The sequence below is a fragment of the Peromyscus leucopus genome, chromosome 1, assembly GCF_004664715.2.
Source record: "Peromyscus leucopus breed LL Stock chromosome 1, UCI_PerLeu_2.1, whole genome shotgun sequence".
Taxonomy (NCBI): domain Eukaryota; kingdom Metazoa; phylum Chordata; class Mammalia; order Rodentia; family Cricetidae; genus Peromyscus; species Peromyscus leucopus.
Window position 1 is genome coordinate 136,145,413 of NC_051063.1, and position 27,843 is coordinate 136,173,255.

General features: G+C 39.0%; 1 protein-coding gene across 1 annotated transcript in view; it reads right to left on the reverse strand.

Moving 5' to 3' along the window:
- Positions 1 to 282: 282 nt before the first annotated feature.
- Agbl1 (ATP/GTP binding protein like 1) overlaps positions 283 to 27,843 on the reverse strand; it is an 830,193-nt gene continuing 802,632 nt past the window's right edge. The window contains exon 23 of the mRNA XM_037198558.1: positions 283 to 3,066. Within this exon, the coding sequence (XP_037054453.1) occupies positions 2,856 to 3,066 (211 nt within the window). The 3' untranslated portion in view covers positions 283 to 2,855. The remainder of the gene's footprint in view (positions 3,067 to 27,843) is intronic.

Sequence of the window (27,843 nt, forward strand, 5' to 3'; positions counted from 1 at the left end):
ACTGATACATGGTGGGCATGCATCTGATATACACTGCCATCCCTCTACCACATTTAGAACCAGACTCAACCTCTTCCTGAACTCATGCCAAATATTGCCCAGTCTAATTATTATCTTTCTTCTCAATTTCATCTTTTCACGTTTCTCCTTTCCCAATCTACAAATTGAACCTTTCGTTAGTCATGCTGATCATTTAATCCCAAACTCCAACCTTACCTTAGGACCTTTAAACACATACTTCCCATTTCTTAGCATGTCTTTTGTTTGTTTGTTTGTTTAGGGTTTTTTTTGCCTATAAACTTGGGATACCTTTCAATAGTAACAATTATGATCTTCTTTTGACAGAATTTTACCAATACAAATATCCATATTAGAGTCAATATTTTTCATATTATCATTTGTGTAATTTCATCATGGTCCATACCAATATAATAAAATAAAATGTTTATTGTTCACACATCTCAAATGAGTTTTGAACTTGAAGATATAATCTCTTCCACCTGCATTTGTAGAGCTTAGTAGAGTATATGGCATATAATAGGTGCTTTAGAGCCCTTCTTTGCACAGATAGATCAATGAATATTCCATGTCCTGGATGTTTTCTAAAATTCTTCCTTCAGAAGCTAACCTTGCCCTGGTCACTCACCGTTGAGTTAGATGACTATAAACTAAACCTTGAAGTAATTAAGACAGGGGTGCTAATTCTGATGAAGACCACTCTTTTCCCTGCCCTTTCCGGTATTTATATTTCAACAGGATTATATCTTTCACTCCTCAAGTCAATGGAAATCCAGGAGCAAGTTCTTTGATCTTCTTATTGAGAGTGGGAAGATAGGAAGATGAATACAAGCGATGTTAAAAGATGCTGTGAGCCTGGAATTTGAATTGTCTTCCTGGTTTTTTTTCTCCCTTAAACCTTACATGTATATTACAGAACACTGAATTTATTAATTGAAAGAATGGTTTTCCTGAGATGTAGCAAGAATTTAAAATAGAGGTATAATAGATGTAAAAGGAAAAGAATACCAACAATGCGACATCTCTAAATTGCAAGGGGCATGCCTTTCTTCTACAACTTGGTGCTAAACTGAGGCAGCATCTTGCCCTTTGGCTGTCTCTGAGGTTTTTCTGTTATTATTTAACTAATTCAAAAACTATCTGGAGTCGGGGAACAGATTATGAAATGCATCTTTGGCAGTTAACATCAAATATGCAGTATTGTCTGTTTCTTTTGTTTTAAAAATTCAAATGTCAGCAACTATCTCAAGACAGTCAGTTTTCAACCTCCCTCATTGTCATCTGTGTGCTCTCTGGCTGGGATTAAGCAAAATGTTAGGTGTGAATTTTTGGAGGGTAGAGAGCAAATTCCATTTTTTTTTTTTTTTGGTTGTTGTTCGTGATGACATATGGGATGCAGATGCAAAGGCTGATGCTTCTGCAGCCATTCTAGCTTAAGAGTAAAAGCTACAACTCAGAGTTCGAAATCTGACGAAGTAGCAGATGCTGGATCTCTAATACCAAGCTTCTATAACACCAGCTCCAACTCATCTTTACATATGGAATTCCATATGAAAGAAAAGCACCTAGGAAATCTTCCACTATTTAGTAATTTCCTTCTCATAGCCAAATCCAACCCTAACAAAATATGAATGGCAACTATACAGTAAATGCACTATACATTTTCTGTTCCATTCTTGTCTGTATCCCCAGGTTTCTTGGGCTTTCTCTCACTGGCCCTGTTCATCTCACAGTTCAGTCTCAAAGCCGTTTTCCTCTGTGTGCTGAACGACCCTTTACCATTTTCCCCTATGTTAAGCCTCCACAATGCCTCCATTCTCTTCTGTGGCTTCCTTTGCAGATCTCTTCCAGGAAGAAGTACTTTACAGTCATGTGACCCCAGACCCCAGAGAGCATTTGCTCATAACTGTGCAAATACTTATATAAAATTCTCTGTTGTGGGTGGGAAATGTGCTATGAGCTAGTGTTAGTGTGGAGCAGGTGCCAAGTTGTACACTTTCATATATGATTTTATTTCATCTTTACCATAACTTTGTGATATAGATATGTCCATTCCCATGGCACATATAAAAACCCTGAAGTTTAGAGACATGTAATTACTTACTTAAGTTTTCAGAACAAGTCACTGCCAGATGCAGGATATGAACCACATCTGTCTGTCTGATTCTATAATGAATGGATTTCCCAGCACACATCTTCTATCTCCATCGTGTTTGAACAAATTTGAGATCTGTGAAGACCAGTGATTATATTGTTTACCACAGAATATAGCCCAGCTGCTGGCCTCTCTAACCTCTGTAAAATGTAGATTGTTATAGAGCATCGAAGGTGATACTTTCTGTGACTTGGTCTCATGGGCTTTTATATTCATTTACCCAGGACCTGAGAAACTGCCAAGCCTTTCAGGATCTTAGTAGGCTTCATGTCTGTGCTGCAAGCTCAAATGCTATGCTATTGAGAAACCATCCATACGTGGAGTAACTTAACCACTTAGAACTCTTTCTGAGAACCCAGAAAGAGAAGCCTCTTCTCTGGTTATAATCTCCTTCTGTGTCAGGCTCAGGACTGGTGGAGAGCTGAGATCAGAGAATCCATGGCAATCCTGAAAACACTGCCCATGTCCAAATATAAGTGCAATGATAGCATGCTGTATACATAAAATCTTATGACATATCCAGATTCTATGCATGGTAAAACTAGAACAACAATACAAAGAAGATAGCTAAGCCCACACAGACTAGTTTTTCTACTAGCTTAGATGCTATATATCTAATAGTGAAGAAGCTATGTGATGGCCATTAATCCAATGGCTGGAGACACAGAGCTGGCACTGAACCTCAGGACTGGGGGACAGATCTTCTTCTCCACCCTGTTTCTTCCTCTTCTTCATCCTTGTGAAAGGCACACTCCTGGATCTGCCGGTCCAGCTCAGTGAAGTTGGGTTCTGGGTCTGAGCTGCTATCTGCACTGTAGTTAATCTCCTCCATGCAGGATGGTTCATCATCGACCTCAGAGGATCTGCTGTTGCTACTGCTGCTGCTGCCACATCTGTAGTTCATCTCCCCAGAGCAAAGAGAAAAATGAGGGTGGAGAAAAGGAAAAGCACATAGGGGAAGGGTGATAGACACAGGGTGGTGGAAAGTGGAAGGAGGAAGGAAAAGATACGTTAGCCAGAAGGAGAAAATTTATAATATGGAAGAGAAGGGTAGCCAAGCCCCCTTTCTGACTTTTTTTGTAATTTATTTTTTGAGGGTTTCTCACTAATCTCTTCAGCTCCTCCCAGACTCCCTACTACACTATACCCAAGTCTTCATATTGTCTTTTTCTAAAAAACCCACTAAGATCAATACTTAAGATCAAACAGGAGTACTGCCTGTATATGCATGGACATGAGGCTTTCCACTGAAACATGGGAAACCCAAGAGAGGCCATACTCAAGAAGAAAACTGACTCTGCCTCCTCCAGCAGCCATCAACTCTAATAATTCCCCAACAAGGGTTGGGGGTATCATGAACTCCTACCCCATCCATGCTGGAATTTTAACTGGCTTGAGCTGACACAGGTTTTGTGCAGACATCCACAGCTGCTATGAGTTCAAGACTCATTCCTTCCTTAAGTGTTTTCATTCACATCCCTCTTTCTTTAATTCCCCCCTTGAGAGTAAGCAGGGCACCATTCAAAGTCCATAGATTCCTTTCTTCCTCTGCCAATTAACTGCGCTTCTCTGTCAATTAGTGAATTTACATCCAAATGATGGAGACAGCTTGGCATATGTAGAACTCTCAAGATAGGTTAAGTTTCATGTGGTCACACTCAGGAGGCTACCATTGAATGTATGAGAATGCCATTCTAGCCTTCTCAGCACAGAGTAGAATCAGATCAAAGTAGAGAGGACTCCAAGACTTAATGGCCCCCCTTCTACCAAATCATACTGTGGGTCTCACATAGTTCTCCTTCATCATAATGAATGGTTTATTGGAAAGAAATTAATCCAGATGAAAATAAATAAATGAGCAAGCAAGAAAACAACATTCTGTTTCTCCTATGCTTATACTTCTCCATTACCCCCCCCCCCAATTTATCAACAACTGGGTGATCAACAGGGGCTGAGCAGCAAGAGACAAGAGAGAGCAGCTGCAATGGACCAAAGATTTAACTGCATATTGTGATCAGAGGGAATTTCCTCCCAAGAAGCTATATATCTCCCTCATTTGCATGAGATACCTGAAGACTTTCTAATCACTCCCTACTTAGGACTTTACCAATTAGGATTAGCAGCATGCTGGGTTTCTACTTTGTGATTTATAGAAAGCAAGCACTTCATAAATCAGGCAGCGCTGTTCATCCACCTGCCTCTCCATAAACAATGGAAATGGGCAATCAGTAGCATGGTTACACGTTAGCTCAGGAAATGAATCAGGCCAGTTTCTTAATTGTTTACTGACTGATCGGAGTCCCCCAGTGCTCTCCACAGTCTCTGTTGCCTAAACTGAAGGTCTGGTAAGACCTAATGGAGAAGAGGGGAGAGAAATACAAACCTTGTTTCCACAGTCCCATTGCATTAAATGGCCATTATATTTTACAGACCAAATTGTCAGTAATAAAGTCATTGAATAAAGGAAAGTAAAAGCTACCTAGCTCTAAAATAGTATCTGTTCAGCAAGAATCTTGAGTGCCTGAATCTCTTCTGCTGTCACCCTAGGTACTGTAGTGACACTGCAGTAAAACATTGAGAGCCTGATTTCAAGTCCTGGCTATGGGACTTTGGGGAAAACCCCAGTTTCATAATGAGATCACAGTAGATGAGGTAAATTCTGGTGAAGAAACATATAGATGCTATCTAGAAGAATGCTCTATGAAGTAGTGTCAGTCAACAAATTTTAATTCCATTTCTCTGCTGTGGATATTAAGAAGACACCAAAACACCATACGGAAGAAAATTATGCATTTAAGTGTATTGCTTCCCACCCATGTCACTGCAATAATTATTACAGACAAATGGGTGCTGCTTATATTCTCCCTAAAATGTGTGCCATCACCTTGTAGCAACTCACCATTGCTAATTTTTTTTTTTTGGTTTTTTGAAACAGGGTTTCTCTGTGTAGCTTTGCACCTTTCCTGGATCTCGTTCTGTAGACAAGGCTGGCCTTGAACTCACAAAGATTCTCCTGCCTCTGCCTCCCGAGTGCTGGGATTAAAGGTGTGTGCCACCACCTCCCAGCTACCATTACGAATTAATGGAACATGAATATCAATGGGTTTAATGGATAGGACTTTCAAATGGGGTTCAGTTTTCAGGAGTAAATATGGTCAGTTTGTTCTATAAAGGCCTTGTCCTCCAGGAAGAGTAAGCTCAAGTCAATCACAAACTTGGAGCCTCCCACTACAGTATAGTTGATAAATTGATCCTGTTGGGATACATATATCAAACTTGATGCCTCTCCAATATTTTACTCATACAATCAACTTCTTGTAATCTTCCAAGCTCTCAACATCCAAGAAAATGAGACATGTTTCTATTAACACATTCATCTTAACTGCTACTAAGAGATCATTTTGATAACCTTTTCCCTTACTGAAAAATTCCCCTCTAATTGTTACTCTAAGATAGTTACTGAATTTGTTTGGAACCAGATCTTGCTATAATTTAATTGAAATTAAAATATAGTTCATGCCCCACCAAATTCATATCTACTTTATTCTACAGATTATCTAAAATGAAAACAGCAGATACAAAAATTCGCTACATTGAACATGTATGTTTGGTATAGATTGAAAAGGCTTTATAACAAATCATTTTATTTAGCTGTTTTCTTTTTTCTTTCTTTCTTTCTTTCTTTTTTTTTTTTTCAAGACAGGGTGTCTCTGTGTAGCTTTGTACCTTTCCTGGAACTCACTCTGTAGCCCAGACTGGCCTCAAACTCACAGAGATCCACCTGCCTCTGCCTCCTGAGTGCTGGGATTAAAGGCATGCGCCACTAAATTGATTTTACAAAATACCTGGTTTCTAAAGTTTTATGAATATTCATGACACAATTATTCTATCATAGATTATTAATGATGTAAAACACCGACAGTTTCCTGTAGAATTCCAGATAGGAGTCAAACAGCACAAAGTAGCAGTTATTGTAGGAAAAAATACACCTACAGATGAAATGTAAACCATGAAGACTAAAGCTAATGAAATTACATTGTGTAATGAACATTCTTAAATGAACAGACTTTCGGTGCCTCTCTCTTTCACAAACACACACAAATAAATAAATAAATAAATAAATAAATAAATAAATAAATAAATAAAATAAAAACAAAAAACAAAAATGTGTATCGCTGACTTTACTAGAGTAACCATTTTGCATCTATACATAGCTGTGATGCTATGATGTAGACTTCTAGTATCCACATGAACATGCTTTCACTAACATTTAGATGGCTAAACAAGATCAAAGGGGATGTCTCAAGGGCAGAAAATAGTATGTTCAAAAGCATGTAAAATGAACAATAAATGAAAATTGGTTGGACACAGATAAAGTCATACCAAGAAAAAAATTTATAGGAGTGAGTACTTAAAATTGAGCACATTATTTTAATCCCAGTACGTGGGAGAATGGGGCAGAAGGATTTCCATGAGTTCTAGGCATGTCTGGGTTAGAAAGTGAAAAAAAGAAAACCATACATAGCAACCACAAGAGAAAATTCAGAGTCAAAATTATAATCTATGATGTATAGAAAGTAGAAAAAGAGACATAAGAAAAAGATGTAGAGCAAGTAGAAGAAATAATTCAAATAAGAGCAAGAGTTAATGGAAGGGAAGCAAACAGAAGATACAAAAACAATGAAATAGACATGACTATTTGGAAAATACATAATACTATTACCATTAAAAATTGATAAAGAAGAAGAAAGTATCAGCAATAAACTATGATCATCCCTTAGATCTCTGAAAATTTTAAGTTTTCATGGATCTAAGGGATAAAGCGATGTTAAAAAGAAGAAGCAATAACAATAACAAAATCTATACGTATGTGACTTAGCACCCAAGAAAAGATACAGATCATTCTCTCAAACAATGAAAACAACCACAGGACCAGGTTTCTCCCTTACTCCATGATGTCTCTCTCTATCAAGATATCTCTTTCATTGCTCTCCCACTCCATCCCTCCCACAGCTTGGCCATCCCATTGCCTCATGTTCTCATCCTCCATCCGCTCCCCTCATCCCCAGTTTACTCCTAAGCTCTCATTTGTTTCCCCTTCCCAAGGTGATCCATGTGTCCCTGTTAGGGTCCTCCTTGTATTCTAGTTTCTCTGGAGCTGTGAGTTGTAGTCTGATTATCCTTTGCTTTACATCTAGTATCCACTTATGAGTGAATAGGGAAATTCCCAGGAATTCACAAGGATGACCCCAGCTTAGACTACTAGCAACAGTGGTGAGGGTGCCTGAACTGGTCTACCCAGGTAATCAGAATGCTGAATAGCCTGTCATCATAGAGCCTTCATGCAGTAACTGATGGAAGCAGATGCAGAGATCCACATCCAAGCAGCAGGCCGAGCTCCAGAAGTCCAGTTGAAGAGAGGGAAGAGGGTTTATACGAGCAAAGGGTGTTAAGATCATGATGGAGAAACCTACAGAGACAACTGAACCAAGTTCATGGGAACTCAGGAACTTTAAACCAACAGCTGTGGAAACTTCATGGGACCAGACTAGACCCTCTGCATAGGGGACACAGCTGTATAGCTTGGTCTGTTTGAGGGGCCCCTGGCAGTGGGAACAGGAGCTTCCCTGGTGCATAAGCTAGCTTTCTGGAGCCCATTACCTATGGTGGGACACATTGCTCACCCTTGATACAGCGGGAAGGGGCTTGGTCCTGCCTCAACTGAATGGACCAGGTTTTGCTGACTTCCCATGGGAGGTCTTACCCTTTTGGAGGAGGGGATAGGAGGTGGGTTAGGCTGGGGAAGGCTGAGGGGGAGCAGAAGGAGAGATGAGAGGGAGATCTGTGGTTGGTATGTAAAATGAATAAAAATAATTTTTTAAATAAAAAACAACTACAAGTTCCTTATGTGAATGGAATATCTGAATGTCTCTGGAACTATTCAGAAAATTAGATTCATAATTCCAAATGTCTTAGTAATGACATGTTGGGCTCAGATATTTTCTTTAGAGAAGTATGAAAATGGAAAAAAAAAAACAAAAGTTCTGTATAATTCCATCTAGAAAATAAGAGGTATTTTATTTATTTTATAAATCTATTTATTTTATAAATCTAGTATTACACTGGTACCCAAACTAGACATCATAAGCAGAAAGACAATTGTAAACCTCTATCCCTTATAAATAAAAAATGTGTTATTCTTTTAAGAAATAGCAGGTTGGATTCAGTATTATATAGGATAATTATAAACCTTGACCACATGAAGTTAAATCTTGGGAGTCAAGCTGGTTCAATACTTGAAAGATCAATAAATGTAATCCACTATATTAATAGCATAGTATGCAAGAATTACACAATCATATACATGTCTTCAGAAAACAATTGATAAAATCCTGTAATAATTAATGATATAAAACACACTTAAGCCGGGCGGTGGTGGCGCACGCCTTTAATCCCAGCACTCGGGAGGCAGAGCCAGGCGGATCTCTGTGAGTTCGAGGCCAGCCTGGACTACCAAGTGAGTTCCAGGAAAAGGCGCAAAGCTACACAGAGAAACCCTGTCTCGAAAAACCAAAAACAAAAAACAAAAAACAAAAAACAAAAAAAAAAAAAAAACACACTTAAAAACACCAAGAGTTCCTCATATGAACAAAGAGTCCTTGTAAAATCAGTTGATACTGGGCACAGTGGCTAAAGATTGATTCTCCATAAAGATTAGGAAGAAGAAAAAGAATTTCATCTTTGCTATTCAACTGGAAGTCTTAGCCAGTAATGTAAGAGAAGAATAAAAAAATATATGCACAGGTAAATTTAAAAAAATTGTCCTTTTGGGACTGTATGAAAGATAATCACAGTCCACTGCAAGGCAAAAAAAAAAAAAAATGAAGACATGCAAATACTAACTGCAATTCTATACAGTAGCAAATTGCTGTAATAGCTGTAATATGATTCATAATGACTGAACAAAAATGAAGCAGTTGGGTATTAATCTAACAACACACATACCAGACTCATGCCAGAGTTACATGCCAAATAACAGGCAGAAGCAGATCACAGACTCATGCCAGAGTTACATGCCACACAACAGGCAGAAGAAGCAGATCACAGAAAGGAAAGATGTTTAAGTGAGTGGACAAGCGGAAATAGCTTCACAAACTCAACATAGTAAAGACTGATAATGGAGATAACCCTAAAGCTTATATAGAAATGAAAATGAATGAGAAAGAGCTAAGATGATTTTGAAAACAAGTCCAAAGTGGGAATAGCCACCCAATCATCTTTTTCAATCAATGTTTTAAGACAAGAAGTCATATATTAGGGTAGCATTGGACTCACTGTATGCTGTGGGATAATGCTTTTGTACACTGGTTCAATAAAATCCTGATTGGCCGGTAGCCAGGCAGGAAGTATAGATGGGACAAGCAGACAAGGAGAATTCTGGGAAAAGGAAGGACGAGTCAGAAGTCGCCAGCCAGACACAGAGGAAGCAAGATGACAAGGCAGAACTGAGAAAAGGTACCAAGCCACATGGCTAAGCCTATATAAGAAATATGGATTGATTTAAGTGTAAGATCTAGTCAGTAATAAGTTTGAGCTAATGGCTGATCAGTTATAATTAATAGAAGCTTCTGAGTGATTATTTTATAAGCCTGCCATGGAACTGTGGGGGCTTGGCGGGACCTGAGAAACTTCCATCTACAACTATGTAATCAAGGTGATTTGAACTCCACACCTTCCTTCCTGCCCAGCCCCCAACTCCAGGGTGCTGGGATTACAGGTATGTACCATCATGCCTGGTTTATGTGGTGCTAGTGGACAGACTTGGGGTGTTGTGTGTATATGGGGCAGATACTCTACCAACTGAGTTGTAACTCCAGATTCTTCATTCCATTTCAAGATATACATAGTGACTGTGCTCAAGACAGCACAGTATTGGGTGAGTGGCAGACACTGAGACCGTTAGAGAGCAGAGAGTACAGATGTACATGCACACGAATAAAGCCAATCGGTTGCAATTTCACAAAAATGGAAATTAGTGAATAGAAGAAAATTGCCTTTTTTTTGAAGCAACTGTATATTTCTTAACAAAACATAAGTAAAATCTTCCATAAACCTTATACTTTATACAAATTTAATTCAGAATGGATTTTAGGTTCAAAATGTAAAATACAAAGCTGTAAATCTTTCAGAAAATAAACATCTAGGAAAAGGTAAGTGAGATTGGCCTAGACAAAGAATTCCTAGAAATGACATAAAATATGATCTGTATGAGAAAAATAACAGATAAATTGTACTTCATCAAAAATAAAATTTTATTCTCTAAGAGCTCATTAAGAATATGAAAAAACTCTACTTACTGTGAGAAAATGTTTTCAAAACACACATCTGATAAAGAAGTCACATTTAGAATTTGTAAAGAGCTCTGAAAATGGGTTTTAAAAATGTATTTATGAAATATGTAGATGACATGAGGAAGATATATGTATGGCATAAGATATTCATCAACAGCAGTCATTAGGGAAAGACTATGATAAAATGAAAATTAAGACTGAATGTTAAAAATAGCCATAATACAAAATAGCAAAGAGGATATCAACTAGACTCCTAATATATTGCTGCTTGAAATGTGTAGCCATTCTTGAAAATAGTTTGTAAGTTTTCTCAAACACTGGAAGCACTTTCTATATGAAGGTAAAAGTGCACTCTTGTGCAGGTAATCAAGTTAAGTAAGTAGTTATAGTCACACTATCCCTTTTGACAGTTTTACTGAGCGTTGTTGTTATTTTATTTCCCATAACTACAATTCCTTGTGTGATCTTTGTAATTAGTAAAGGGAGCCTTTCCTTCCTCCCTCTCTCCATGCCCCCTTCCTTCCTTCTTTTCTTCATCCTTCCTTCTTTTCTTTCTTTATTTCTTTTTCTTAAAGAATTTGTGTCCCTATCTGCCTTGGTTAGGGTTTTTATTCCTACAACAAACCACCATGACCAAAAAAGCAAGTTGGAAAGGAAAGAGTTACATTTCCATACTGTACTCCCTCATTGAAGGAAGCCAGGGCAAGAACTCAAATAATGTAGGAACCTGGAGACCAGAACTGATGCAGGGGCCATGGAGGGGTGCTGCTTACTGGCTTGCTCATCATGGCTTACTCAGCCTGCTTTCTTATAGAACCCAGGACCACCAGCCCTGGGATGGAATCACCCACCAAGGACTGGACCCTCCCCATCAGTCACTAATTAAGAAGGTGCCCTACAGCCAGATCACAGAAGCACTTTCTCAATTGATGTTCCCTCCTTTCAGATAACTCTAGCTTGTATCAAGCTAGCCATAAATTAAATACTTATATTAGTGTCAGACGGCTCACTGGGTGTTTGCAATGTCTCAAAGGTAATAAAGAATGAAAAAGAAAAAAAAAAGAAAGAAAGAAGAAAAACAACAACAACAACAAAAGGTCCTGAAAACAAATCCAAAAAAAACCATGAAGACTTTGGGAAACATCACATGGCATTTCTTTTCTTTTTCTTTTTTTCTCAGAAATTGTCAGCTGCAGATGTATTTTATGAGGATCAAGCACAATTTGACTTCAGTTAACCTTTTATAGCAACCTTAGCACCTTAGCAATCAGCACAACAGACACTCTGGTGGTGCCCTCCCCTCACCCCAGCAAAGTGCACTAATACAGTCATTTCTATCATCTCCTCTTTCAGTCTTTGTCCAGAATATTTTGGACTATATCAAGGTTAATAAAGTCATTGAAAAGTCTCTACGGTGCAGGGTGAAGGAGGTGAGCCAGATGTAAAATGAATTTTGCTATGCAGAAAAGTTGGAATATGCCAATAACTCATGCATTTGAAAACTTTCTAACTTCTTTTAATCTTCACAGGATTAGAATCAAAAGAAAATCCAAAATGAAAAAAAAAATCAAACGTCTGCTGAAAAAACACCTCAGTTTTGTATGTAAGTTTTCAGAGCAGTCTTGGTAATTGAAGGATGGTACAAGCTCTACAGACTAATGAGAGCTCTGACATTGTTTCCGAACAGTAGAACGGCTTCATGCAATCAGTCAGCTCAGCTGAAAGAGCCAAATCTTGGTTGAATCCTTTCAGTACTACCTTGTGACTCTTTATTAGTGGATTCCATTGAAACAACTAATAACAGTAGCACCAGTCATCCTTGGTGGCAGCTACATACAGATTGGTTGCTAAATAGCACAAAGCACTAAGTGAATTACTGAGTTCCTCCAGCAACTCACCAGGTCAGTTTCTTGATAGTTGAAGTGAAAAATCACATTACAAGCTTTCCCCCCCGTAACTAGCATTTACTGCAAATACTAAATGTCTAGATTTTCAATTCTCTTATCTAAAAAATAAAAGCAGGTGATTTGCATATATACTATACATCTTTCCATATACTTTAAATCATCTCATAATTGCTTATAATTGTTAATATCATGTAAATGGTTGTTGTAGTAAGTTTTAAAGTGAATAATGACAAAGAAAGACTGTATGTGTTTTGTACCTATGCAATATAATATACTTTTATACAGATTTTGATTGAATCCAGGAGGGCCAGCTTTATTTACCATAAAGTAGTGTGGTAAGGTTTAGGTAAGGCAGTATATATAAAGTGTTATACGAAGTTCCTAAATTGCCAGGGAAGAGCAGACAACAACCAACACAAAACCAAACCAAAAGACATTCAGTGTTTCCATCCTTTCTTAGAAGAAGAATTAAGTACATTAGTTTCCAACTTTGTCATCTAAAAACCAAAATTCTGCCATAATTAACATGTTAACATGAGTCATATTACATTGTGATGTATAATTTTTTCGTACTCTAACAGGAAAAACCGGTTTTTTGGCTTTAGATAACATTGTACGTTCTTCTGTCTGACCTGCTCATCTTCCTTCTCACTCCCATCAATAGAAATCTAATTTAACCCATGAAGTTCAACACATATAGTGATTAATAACTTGATCCATTCTTGCCACTCCTATCTTTCTGACCCTGTGAATATTGAACTCTACTGTAAATTCTGAGGGTCTGTTTTGTTTATATCTATCTAGCGTTCTTCCTAATATTGACCTGTAGGTACGTGAGGCCAGAGAAAGCAGTTCACAGCTGGCTCCTCTGCAATAGGCTTCCAGCCTCAGCACAAGGTCACCCTTTTCTTTTTCTTTTATTAATATTTTTTTTTCATTTTCATACCAACCACAGTTCCCCTCCCTCCCCTTCTCCCACTTCCCCCATCTCACTCACCCTGTCCACTCCTTAGAAGGGGTAGTAAGGCTTTCCTTGAGGAGTCAAAGAAGTCTGGCATACCAAGTTGAGGCAGGACCAAGCCCCTCCCTTCCTGCATCAAGGTATCCCATCATATGGAATAGGATCCAAAAAGTCAGTTCATGCACCTGGGGTAAGGCCTGGTCCCACTGCCTGGAGCCCCACAAACAGATCAAGCCACACAGCTGTCACCCACATTCACATGGTGTAGTTCAATCCCATGCAGGTTCCCCAGCTGTTAGTCCAGAGTCCTTGAGCTCCCACTAGCTCTGGTCAGCTGTCTCTGTGGTTTTCCACATCATGATCTTGACACCCCCTCTTGGTCCTAAAATCCCTCCTCTCTCTCTTCAACTGAACTCCAGGAGCTTGGCAAAATGCTTGCTTGGGTGCGGATCTCTGCATATGCTTCCATCAGTTACTGGATGAAGGTTCTATGACAATTAGGGGGACTGATTACAGGGGAAGGCCAGTTCAGGCACCCCCTCCACTATTGCTAGGAGTCTTAGCTGGGGTCATCCTTGTGGATTCCTGGGAATTTCCCTAGCACCAGGTTTCTCCCTAACCCCATAGTGCCTCCCTCTATCAAGATATCTCTTTTAGTGCTCTCCCTCTCCATCCCTTCTACAACTTAGCCATCTAGATCCTTCATGTTCCCATCCCCCATCCCTCCCCTTCTACCCACATTCCCAGTTTACCCAGGATATCTTAATTATTTCCCTTTCCTGGGGCAACCCTCTTAGGATCATCCTTTTTCCTAGCTTTTCTGGGGCAGCCTACAGAATAGGAAAAGATCTTCCCAATCCCATATCTGACAGAGGGCTGATCTCCAAAATACATAAAGAACTCAAGAAACTAGATATCAAAATACCAAATAACCTAATTAAAAATGGGGTACAAATCAAAATAAAGAATTCTCAAGAGAAGAATCTCAAATTCCTGAAAGACATTTAAGGATTTCTCAACATACCTAGTCATCAGGGAAATGTCAATCAAAAGGACTCTGAGATACCATCTTAAACCTGTCAGAATGGCTAAGATCAAAAGCATTGATAGCAGTTTATGTTGGAGAGAATGTGGAGTAAGGGGAATACTTCTTCACTGCTGGTGGGAGTGCAAACTTTTACAGCCACTCTGGAAATCAGTATGACAGTTTCTCAGAAAATTGGGAATCAACCTACCTCAACACCCATTAATATCACTCATGGGCATATACTCAAAAGATGCTAAATCATACAACAAGGACACTTGCTCAACTATGTACATAGCAGCATTGTTCATGATAGCCAGAACCTGGAAACAACCTAGATGCTCCTCAACCAAAGAATGGATAAAGAAAATGCATTTACACAATGGAGTATAACTCAGCGGTAAAAAACAAAGCCATCATGAAATTTGTAGGCAAATGGATAGAACTAGAAAATATCATTCTGAGTAAGGTAACCTATAAAGACAAACGTGGTATGTACTTCATTCATAAGTGCATATTAGATGCAAAGCAAGGTCACTCTTTACCTTGGGATTCTCCAGTTTCTTTGCACTGAAGGTTGTAGTGGGAAGTTTTCCTGTGTCCAGCCAGGTCCCACAGCTGCTCAGATCCAAGTAAACACACAGAGGCTTATATTACTTGCAAACTGTATGGCCTAATGGCACAGGCTTCTTGCTAGCTAACTCTTATATAACTTAACTCAACCCATTTTTATTAATCTATATGTTGCCACATGGCTGTGGTGTTACTGGCCTCCTAGCATCTTGTTGCTCCTTGGGATGAGTCTCTCCCTACTCAACCCTTCTTCATCTTGTCTTCAGTCTCAATGTACCACCTAACCTTATCCTGCCCTGTCATAGGCCAATGCAGCCTTATTTATCAATCAGACCCACACACATTCCCAGCATACAGAAAGATATCCCATAGCAGAAGGGTGCTGGTGTCTCTCCATTAGCTGCCCATGACATTGCTGACAACCAGAACATGGCATCCAGTGCTGCCAAAATGCTCTCTGTCTGAGCAGCACACTTCTGGTTGAGAATCATTGCTTAAAGTGCTAAACTATGAGAAAGCTTAAAAGTAGGGGTGTGACAAGTAGAAGCATGCTTTTGGAAAGATTTTTGTGAGAAATAAGGGGAATAATAAAAGAAAATCTTGATTAAATATTACTTTGCTAGAAAAGAAAATCATCTAGGAATAAAAAGCCTATCCCCAAAATGATTAAGCGATGCATCAATCATGGTGAAGAGCCAATCAACGAAGCTGTCAATTTCCTACAATTATACTGGACATTTAATTCAATCAAAACACCAATGGCCACTACCATATGTAATATAATAATTATAAAACATCACAGCAATCAAATTAAATTCAACATCAAGAGTCACTTGTCAAAGCAACAATAGTAATTTTTCCCTGGGTGTTAATTTAATAAAATTTGGCAAATAAAACCAGAGTATTTGGGGCTGATAACACAGTTTAGTAGGTAAAAATTCTTGCTGCCGTGTCTGACACCCCTGTCAGATCCTTGAGACCAGCAGCAATGAGAGAATCGACTCACACAAGTTGCCCTTTGAGCTCCACATGTGCACTCCTCACACACAAAATAAATAAATCAAATAATTTATTTAAAACATAATAAACAGAATACATAATATAGAAAAAGAATTGTAGCTATTATTTTGAATACCAGGATCATGTTTTTTGAAAGCAATTAAAAGGACATTTTAGGACAACAAAAGCTAATTTAGATGACTACATATACAAGTGTTTGTGTGTGTGTGTGTGTGTGTGTGTGTATGTGTGTGTGCGCACACGTGTGTGTTGTTTTAATATTTGAACATTAACTATTTAAAACATTAATTTAAAAAGAAAAGATTATATTCATAACACAGTCATGATGAATAGAGGATTTAGTGATAAAACTAGGAAATATATAAGCTCACAGAAGGAAAGTAACAAATCTCATTGTGTATGTAAAAACAGTGAACTTCTGAACAAAACATTATTTTGAAGTTAATATTTATATAACCATAAGAATTTGTGAGATTGGCATAGACCTAGGAAGCCAGATATGAAAATGTGGTTGAGAGAGATCTGCTTCATACACCAATAAATTCATTTAGGAAGAATGTGGGAGCAAAATCTTCTGGTTTCAGTGAGTGGAGGATCATGTATGTCTTCAATTTCCTTATATAAACACTCCAAAAATAATAAAAGGAAAGTAAATGAGTTATTTCAATGACATTAACAAGCACTAGAAATTACCTTAGTTTCAAAACCATGAACTATTAAACTATATGAAAATGTAAATAATAAGCAATGACACTAAGTATGGACATGTACTTCCCTGGTTATCCAGCATGCTAAGCTGCTATGAGAGACAGTAGCTGTCTTAATCAATATTCTATTGCTGTGAAGAAACACCATGAGCATGACAACTCTTATAAAGGAAAACATTTAATTGGAGCTGGCTTACAGTTTGGAGGTTTAGTTCATTACCATCATGGTGGGAAGCATGGTAGCATGCAGGGAGACATAGTACTGGAGAAAGAGCTTCCATATCTGGATTCACAGGCAGCAGGAAGAGAGAGAAACCTCGAAGCCCACCCCTAGTGACATACTTCCCCCAATACAAAAGCCCACCCTTACTTGAACAAAGGCACACTGTAGTGGTATTGTGTTCCCCAAAATATTGTGTACCTTAATAAATTTATCTGGGGTCAGAGAACAGACAGCCACTAGATACAAAGGCTAGAAAATGGTGGCACTCACACCTTTAATCCTAGCATTCCAGAGATAGAAATCCCTCTGGATCTCTGTGAGTTCAAGGCCACATTGGAAATAGCCAAGCATGGTGACACGCCTTTAATCCCAGAAAGCCAGCCTTTAATCCCAGGGAGTGGTGGTAGAAAGCAAAAAGATATATAAGGCGTGAGGACCAGAAACTAGAAGATTTTGGCTGGTTAAGCATTCAGGCTTTTCAGCAGTAATTCAGCTGAGACCCATTCCGGATGAGGACTGAGAGGCCTCCAGTCTGAGGAGACAAGACCAGCTGGGGATCCGGCGAGGTGAGATAGCTGTGGTTTGTTCTGTCTCTCTCTCTCTGATCTACCAGCATTGACCCTGATAACTGGCCTCAGGTTTGATTTTATTAATAAGAACTTTTAAGTTTCCTGCTACAGCACACCTCCTAATGCCACTTCCTAAGCATTCAAATATGTGAACCTATAGGGGTCATTCCTATCCAAATCACCACAGTAGTATACAGTTGTGATCAACCAGAAGGATTTTTAATTAGGAATCCTTTGCTCCTTGTTAAAGACGCTGTGACTGGAAGAAGTAGCAAGCATACTTACAATTTGCCATTGAATCAAAGTATGTGATGGGATGAAAGAAAGATAAACTGAGGATGATTTTGCATCAGATACAAGTAATTCAGAAAGAATGCCTTCATGTGAAGCAGAGTACAGAAGGGAAAATCAAAAGCTGGTATTTTCCATAAACACACATAAATAACTACATAACTATTGTCTATTCATTGTTAACTTAAAATACAAAGATTTGAAGATAACTTTTGTCTGAAGATCAAAGTGGGAGTAAATACCAAGTCTCAAGAAACAAAAATGTAATCTATTCTGGACCCTTAATCTTCTAGGCAAGCCCTGATTCTTTGTATTTTGCTCATCCCATCACGTATATCAGTTTATAATTCACTCAGAGTCCAGTCAAGTATTGATAAAAGATAAGAAGAATAACTTGAAAGAAGGAAGCTGAAAGTGGTTGCAGGTTATGGGAGACATAGCCATATTTGAAGCAACAAGAATCAAGATAAAATTGCTAGGAAAAAAATGTCAGTTGACAAGGAAGTCAGAGTTCCAAAATTTACATTAAATGCTTTGGGATAAACCAAAGGACCAAAAGAGACAACAGATTAGAGGGGAAAAAAAAACAACTCAAGGAAAGATAACCCACTTCAGACCCCGGGCTTTTTATTTGTTAGTCTGTGGTGTCTAGCAGAAACTTCATTTCTCTATAACAGGCTGACTCTATTTTAACTTATTTTTATATGGGTATGTATATATTGTAGGAAGCTTCGACACCAGTTGGCTTCTGTATGACATTTCCCAAAGGTCTTCAGTGTTGTTAATCCCTCTTCTCCCTTGCTGAGGAACTAATGGCAAGTGTTAGCTGCTGGGGGCCGAAGGCGAGGTTCTTTTTTTTTTTTTTAATTTTATTTTACAATACCATTCAGTTCTACATAACAGCCACAGATTCCCTTGCTCTCCCCCCTTCCTACCCCCCTCCCCTTCCCTCCAACTCACCCCCCATTCTCACCTCCTCCAGGGCAAAGCCTCCCCTGGAGGACTGAGATCGACCTGATAGACTCAGTCCAGGCAGGTCCAGTCTCCTCCTCCCAGATTGAGCCAAGCGTCCCTGCATAAGTCCCAGGTTTCAAACAGCTAACTCATGCAATGAGCACAGGACCTGGTACCACTGCCTAGATGCCTCCTAAACAGATCAAGCCAATCAACTGTCTCACCTATTGAGAGGGCCTGATCCAGTTGGGGGCCCCTCAGCCTTTGGTTCACAGTTCATGTGTATTCATTCGTTTGGCTATTTGTCCCTGTGCTTTATCCAACCTTGGTTTCAACAATTCTCACTCATATAAGCCCTCCTCTTTCTTGCTAATTAGACTCCTGGAGCTCCACCTGGGGCCTAGCCATGGATGTCTGCATCCAGATTCCTCCGTCCTTGGATGGGGTTTCTGGCACAACTATTAGGGTGTTTGGCCATCCCATCACCAGAGTAGGTCAGTCCCGGCTGTCTCTTGACCATTGCCAGCAGTCTTTTGTGGGGGTATCTGTGGATTTCTGTGGGCCTCTTTAGCACTTTGTTTCTTCCTTTTCTCATGTGGTCTTCATTTACCATGGTCTCCTATTCCTTGTTCTCCCTCTCTGTTCTTGATCCAGCTGGGATCTCCCACTCTCTTTCCCTCGACCCTCGGTCTTCATTGCTCCCACTCATGTCCAGGTTGTTCATGTAGATCTCAGCCATTTCTCCATCATTGGGCGATCCTCGTGTCTTTCTTGGGGTCCTGTTTTCCAGGTAGCCTCACTGGTGATGTGAGCAGCAGTCCAGTCATCCTTGTTCCACATCTAGTATCCTCCTATGAGTGAACATATACCATATTTGTCTTTCTGAGTCTGGGTTACCTCACTCAGGATGATTTTTTCTAGATCCATCCATTTGCCTGCAAACCTCATGATGTCATTGTTTTTTCTCTGCTGAGTAGTATTCCATTGTGTATATGTGCCACAATTTATTTATCCATTCTTTAGTTGAAGGGCATTTAGGTTGTTTCCAGGTTTTGGCTATTACACACAATGCTGATATGAACATAGCTGAGCAAGTGCTCTTGTGGTATGATTGAGCATTTCTTGGGTATATGCCCAAGAGTGGGATAGCTGGATCTCGGGGAAGATTGATTCCCAATTTTCTAAGAAAGCACCATATTGATTTCCAAAGTGGTTGTACAAGCTTGCATTCCCACCAGCAGTGGAGGAGAGTTCCCCTAGTTCCACATCCTCTCCAGCATAAAGTGTCTTCAGTGTTTTTGATCTTAGCCATTCTGACAGGTGTAAGGTGGTATCTCAGAGTTGTTTTGATTTGCATTTCCCTGATGATTAGGGATGATGAGCAATTCCTGAAGGCCAGGTTCTTAAGAGTGTTGCCTGTGGTAGGCCAACTGTACTCAAGTTGTATCCCACACACTCGGGAGTATGTAACCAGCATAAACTTCCTTTGATGGGTTAAAAACAAACAAACGAACAAAAAGAGGACAGAAAGTTGGGTAGAGAGGGAAGGGGAGTATGTCTGGGAGGATACAGGGCAGGGAGGATGTTGAAAACAAATTGTAAAAAAATCCCAAAGAACTAGTAAAAATTGACTTAAAAATAATAGCAAAAAGAAAGAAGAAAAGAGCAAGTGAAGTAAATAAAATTAGAATTCAAATATGTGTTTGGAAAATATTAGATATGAAAGTAAAAGTTATCATTGGTAAAATATACAGTGCAAAGATTAAAAAAAATAAATACAGAAAGGCAAAATTGTTGATCAAAGGAACACATCAAATGCCAGTATTTAAACAGCCTGATTGAGAGCAACGTGCAGCCCTCTGTATTTAGTAATCCACTCACCCATGCAACTCTGACCCTTCTTTCTGCTAGACAACATGCCTGGCTCTGGTAATGGTACACATGAGAATTACATGCTGGATGACAGCAGAAAAGATACAAGCATGAAAATATAAAGGTATGTCTTCCAAAGTGGGAATGCGCGTTAATTTTAAGGTAATGCCAGACCTAATTACTTTATGAAAATCAAGTGGACTTACAGAGTAAATTTGTCACACAGGCAACACCCTCAAAATACAAAAGCTTGTTTGTTTGTTTGTTTGTTTTGGTTTTACTGGGGAGGGCAGGTAGACACAGGGACAAGCTTGAGGAAGTCCAGAACACCAGAAGTAATTAAATTCAGATTTCAGAAATGGAAAGATAGAATCAGAAAAGTTTTAGTGAGTATACTTCTGGAGATAAAGGAGAGAAATGTAGAGATGGTAAGAAAGGGAATAAAGATAGATAGAAGGAGAAAGAAGGGGAACAGGGAAATGGAAAGAAGGAGAAGGCTATCAAAGAAAGGCTATAGCTAGCAGTTATCCCCAGTAAGTGGGTAGAGTAGCTGTACAAATCCAGATACTACTCCATCCACTTTTTCACTTTCTATAAACAAAATCACTCAGATATACCAAAGTACAATACAAAAATCTTTCAATTTTCTTCTGGTTCTTCCCAGGTGAAAAGCAAAGCTTTCAAGTCATCTTGTTGTGAAACCTTCCTGAGAACATCTGCAAGAATCTCCTCCCACCCACCCATGTGCTCCAACATTTTGTTTAACTGATCTTTGAAAAGTCAAGTATCTTTGGTCTGATGACTGCCAGTAATAATAAGTAGTAATAAGTGATGCTAAGAGTGCTGATCTTCTTTTGACTTGCAAGGATCTTAATTTCACTGTCCTTTTGTGCAGAGGCAGGGCAGTGAGAAGTACTTAATAGGCACCAGGCTATCCCTGCCTCATTAACTATTTACTCATTCCAAATTATCCCCCATCTTTATAATAGTCTCACCCTGATGTTAGTCTCAAATACCAGAACCCAAACACAATCCTGATGTCCAGAGACTTCTAAAGGCAACATTCTACAAGACTAAAAGCAGAGAATGACTTCTAAAACAAATCCACCAGCATAACTGGGGTGACACTATCTCTCTAGAGCTTTCAACCTTACTTTCCTAGCAAAAAATGCATGCAGTAAGCCAGGGTTATTGTATTTTCAGCAATATTTGGGTGCTAGCTACTTCCTGTCTCCTTTCTCTTTCCCTTTTCAAAGATGATACATTCAACAAGAAAGGGTTAAATATAATTAAGAATAAATAAAAGAAAATAATATGATGCAGAAATCTATCTGTGGTATCATTGGGAGAGTGTATTTTAATACCTGGATGGGGAAACTACATAGACATGTCTCTGAATACTTCTCATGTCTTCTTTTTAGCTGGTTGTTTTGATATCTTCTAGGCACACACCCAAAAGGTACTTTGGGTGGTACTAAGAGTCTTGTGACATAGGAAAAAAGTATAAATTGAAAACAAGACAGAAAGTTGGAATCAGTCACTCAACAGGGGCTTTGAATTTTGGCTATAAGCACCAAGTCTAAAAATAGAATTTACCTTCTGTAAGCCTCCTTGGATTAATCTATAAAATGACAATCTTATTTTCTTTTATAAATTGAAAAGCCAGAAACAAATGTCATAGCACAAGAACTCACAGTTAGTCACTGCTGTGGTTTGAATGTGAATTGCCCCGCCCCATTAGCTCATGTCTTTGAATACTTGGTCCCCAGCTGATGGTGACGGGAAGGCCAAGAACCTTTAAGACAGTAGTTCTCAACCTTCCTAATGCTGTGACTCTTTAATACAGTTCCTCATGATGTGGTGACCCCCAACCATAACATTATTTCATTGCTGATTCACAACTGTACTTTTGTTACTGGTATGAATCATAATGTAAATATCTGATATGTAACCCCTCCCTAAAGGGGCATGCCCCTTTAGGTTGAGAACTGCTGCTTTAGGAGGTGGAGTTCCACTATTAGAAGTGGCTCACTGGGAGTGGGCTCTGAGGCTTTGACAGCCATGCTCCATGCCATGTTTGTCCTCTGCTTCCTGAGTGTGGATGCAATGTGACCAGCCAGCATCCAATACTAGAGCATTTCCTTTCCACTGCCATGTCTTCCCTGTGAGGGTAGACTATGGTTTTCTGGAACTAGCCAAAATGAACCTCTCCGGTAAGTTGCTTCCATTAGAGTATTGTATCAGAACAAGGCAAAGGTAGGTAAGACAGCACTCCCTCCCCTTTCCTCTCTGCTACAACTGGAAACATTAAGCACAGAAAGAATCTTGTCCTGGCAAGTACATCATCTTCCTGCTTAAACATCACCCTGTGGATGCAGCTTCACATAGTCTCCAAGCAAAGCCATTAAGAACTCTCTATTCCTTGCAATTCTTCCAAGCCAGACTGTATAGCAATTTGCAACTTTATGATGTGATAAATAGAATTTCTTTGTTTGGATTTTTCATTTACATATTTATTGAGATATGACGATCTTAATTAGTTCTGCTTTTTTTGTTCTGTTTGTTTTTCCTGGATGGGGAAAGACAGCTTTCTGTAGTCCAAAATAATTCTGCATGCTAACAGGGTGAACAAAACTCAGCCTGTGGCATTCCTTCATGTTGATGCTGCATAAAACGCAGCTTTGCGGATTCCTTTTGCACTTATTTTCTCTTCAAATGCCAAGGTAATGCTCAACACTTGGGTGCCTGCCAGACCTTGAGAGGCAGCCACCTACAGAGAGGCAAGAGGGGAACACTTTTAAAATTCTGAACACTTGTATTTATCCACTATGCTCTCCCCAGCTGCCTATCACCCATCTCCCTTCTGAGAATGTTGAACCTCCATTGCCTCTTGCTAATGAAATGCAGCTCTGTCTGCCCCTCAGCCTGTGTAGGACAGCAAAGGACAGCTCTGATTTCCCCCAGGGCCTAAGTTCTGGGGTCAAGGAAGGTTTTAGACAGCTTGCCTGCATTGTACTGTTCTCTGTTCACTCTCTACTTGCCTCAGATCAGAGCTGTGTGAATGCTGCACCTCCCCCAGGAGGCACTAGCAGCTTCCCCCATCATGTGCATGTTACCATCATCACCCAGAACAATTAGCATGGTTCCCTGGGGCTTTGTGTTTATCAGCTTCTTCACACTATCACCAAGTCTGCCACTGATTCAACACTTTCTAGAGAAAGGGCATACTATATTATTTCCTTGTTTCATTTTTTTTAAGTTAACTAAACTAATGATGTACTTCCTGTGCACAGAAGAAAGCTCCAGGCACTCTTAGGGAAGGATGAGGAGTGAGCTTAGCCAAGCACCTCCCAGGCCACTTGCATTCATTCTCACTTCACTTAAAATATAAGCAAACAAGTCAGAGCAGATGCCACTGTTCTGAAACTAGAATAAAGAAAGACCTTAGAGGTTTAGATCATTTCTTTTCACTATCCTGAAGCCACACATGACTTAGAAGATGTATGATCATCACAGGGGGCCAAGTGCTCCTATAGCCTGTGATTCAATCAATACATATTTATGTGTATAGTTTACCTCTCTGGAGGAAGAACTATGATGAGACTTTAAACTCAAGCAAAACAGAAACTGCGGACTCTTGTCGTGTGACCAAAAGGTCTCATAAAAAACTTGGCAGTCGCCCATAGAAGGTCACAAAAATAATTGTCATCCTTCTTACATCCTTCATGTTCCCAAGAAGGTCTCTGGAAGTGTGATTCAAGTCATTCATCAAAATAGAAGCAAGAAGAGAGCAGAAGAGGGTGAGTTAATGAGGAGAGTATGAGAGTAAGACAGGAGGAGGAGGGGGAGGCTTTGCAAGATGTTTAAGGAGACCTGCTCAACTGGTTTCTTATCATGGACTTTTTTCTCTTCAAAATGGCGGAGGTCAATGGACTAAAAAAAAAGATATTCGAAAGAGTGGTGAACTATAGATAATGGTCAATAGCTCAATATGTAGCAACTGTCTGAGAGAAGTATTTTTTTAAGTTTTTCTTTTATTTTTGAGATTATATCATTTCTACCCCCTCATTCCTTCCCCTAACCTTCCTACATAACCCCTCCTTGCTTTCTTTCAAATTCACGGCCTCTTTTTTTGTTGCTATGTATGTTATATTCCTAAATATAATCTTCTCAGCCTGAATAGTGTTACTCTTATGCATGTTTTTAGGGCTGCCCATTTGATATTGGATAACCAGTTGTGCTCTTCCCTAGAGACGACTATTGAGAGAAGATATTTGAATGTCATGTAATACACTGAAGTTTCAGCCATGAATATCTAAATAATTTATTGAATAGAAGTGGTGCAGTTGCACTGAGCTAAGCCATATCCATTTGCTTAGTTGTTTGCTTTAAACTTAGATTAGGCTAGATCTAGTATCCATGAATGTCTATGCTCTGCAGACAAGAAGTCAAGAAATATTATCTACTACAGGGAAACACACAAAGCCCATGCATGCCCTTGTAGATGTTTAAATCACAATTAGGATGACCTTGGAAAGCCAGTTTGTCACTTCAGAAAGGAAAAATGATGATGTCATTCTTACTACTAAAGCTTCCTTGAGCAAAAGTCAACCATTCCCATGCTTGATTTTAAGTGTTCTCGATGTGTTTTCTTGTGCAATGTTTCCAGATCCAATCCATTCTATAGAAAACTGCTACAATTTGTAGAGCTCTGTTCTATTTCACCAAATTTTGTTGGGTTTTAGAATATTATTTCTGTGTATGTTTTGGTTTAGAGGGAACCTATTCAAGGCCCTGTACACATCTTTCTTGTTTGGGTCCAACAAAAGTTCAGAATGATGGAAGAAGGAAAGGGGAAAATGTATGAACAGAGGACAAATTTCTAGAGGTCTCTAGACTTATCAGCCCACAATCATTTGAGGCTTGATACTACCTTAAAGACATTCTTGTTGAAAAAAAATCAGACTGTAAAAAATCAATAAATGTTTGGCAAATAAAAAAAGAAAATTGTGGAAATCGTTAAAATATTACAGCATCATTGGATACATCTGAGATATATCACTGCTTGATACAATCCTTGGAGCAGTGGGGGAAAAAAAAGACATGGGACATCCAAGCTGTGGGTTTTGTATAGTTGAACCGTAGTCCTGCAAAAATCATTATCTCTGTAAAATGTACAGGGGAGCTTTTTCTTGTCTGCAAAGAAATCAGAGCATGTGGGAAGAAGTATACATTGGCTGAAACCACTTAGACTTGTATTTAATTTGAAGTCTATCCTTTTACCCTAAGTGGCCCCACTATTCCAGCTTTATATTAGAAGGATTTTCCTTTTCAATATGCCTTAAAACCACAAAGAAGTAAACTTGGTCATGGGATATAAACTAAGCAACATTTGAGGGTGAATTATGTAATAGGAATAGTCAAGAGTGGTTTAGCAGTGCAACGAAATCTAATTACCAAAGTTTAAAAGCTAGACATGGGTTCTAATTTTTGAAAAAGTGAAAAGATAGTTAATGTGTATATTTATTCTCTGACTCATAATTTTATTGGCAGGGCCCCTAAGTGCCACTTTATAGTTATTTATTATGGATCCCAAGTTATATATATAACTTGATACAATCCTTGGAGCAGTGGGAAAAAAAAGATATGGGACATCCAAGATATATATATATATATATATATATCACCACATGCAAACACAATCTATTGCTCCCAGACACTGAATCTAAGCACTGTCCTGCATTTTTTCTTATAAATTGCTCAGCTGGATTTGGTAATGGATGGCTAAAATCTCTCACTTGGAAAGTGGAGACAGAGTGATCAAGAGTTCAAGATCGTTCTTAGCTACATAGTAAGTTGAAGGCTAATTTAGACTACAAAAACTCTACCTCCAAAGAACAAGAAAAAGAAAATGTTCATTCTTTAACTCATTTGTAGATTTCTTTTGATCTACCTTTATGCTCTAATTAACAGTTTTGAGTCACAGTGGCTCATAAGAGCCCTGCAAATAATAGTTCTGGAGATGGAAACATTGACACAAGTGAAGTGCTTGTTATAAATGAGCCTGACACCCTGGGTACATTTAAGTAGAGGGAGGGTAAGCAAAATGAAAATAAATGTCCATGGTCAATTGAAAGCTTCATGTTGAGGCTGGAAAACTTTTACATCGCATTTGGAGTCACCACCTCCAGTCCCCAGAAAATTCTGTATTGCACCACATGGCTACCATTCTCTTCTCAGTGTAACAGTAGTGGTAAGCTCTGGATGGAATTTTGGTTTACAGAACCTAAAATGAATGGTTTGAATTTCAGTATCAATGCCATTATTGAAACAAAGGAAGAAGATTAATTTGAAGTGTATATTTTATATGGGCTACTGAGGTGGTTTTGTTTTCATTTGATTTAGTTGTATGGAAAAAGAGCTTCTGCTGCTGGAATATTTAGTTTCTACCAGGCAGTTCAATACAATTTTAAAAGGCATCCCATAAGTATGTGGCTGCTGATCAGGTCATTTCTGATATAGTCTGAGAGGTGCTGAGCTGAGCAGGACACTGATCCTGGGATGTCTTTCGGTGAAGTCTGAGACCACAGGCTGGGCCACACAGGGTCAGTTATTCCCTCTTCTCTGCCATTCTCAGAAAACTAAATTATTTCTTTGGGTCTACGCTGAAGGAATCCAACTTTCTGAAGACCTGATATTCCCACAAGATGTACCCCCTTTCTCCTCCTTGGCGTGCAGAGGCAGCAAGAGTGGTGAGAGATTGCAACCCGAACTATCTCTTCATTGTTGTATTTCTTGTATCCTGCCCCAGAGGATTTGGAATAAGTGAAAGACAAATTAAATTGTGTTGGGATTTACACACATCATTATGAATATGCCTGTGTGTGCAGATCTCCTTATCCAAGGGATCCCAAGGGGAGATATATTTTCTTTCTTTCATTCGTTTCTCTATTCATACTAACTCAATCGGAAAACTTTGGAAGCACTTTGATATTGAAAAGAGCTTCACAAACTTCACTGTACCCCAGGAGATATGTACCCTTAATCGGATGATCTATGGCTTTAAAATATCTTGGTGGTGTGAGTGGAACAATGTCAAGAAATGAAAAGTGAAGTGAGCAATTGTAAAGTGAATGTGAGGAACTCATTGCAATGGGGACTATGCTCTAAGGACTTGAATGTCTTTCATTCAGATGGTATTCCCATTTTCACAAACAC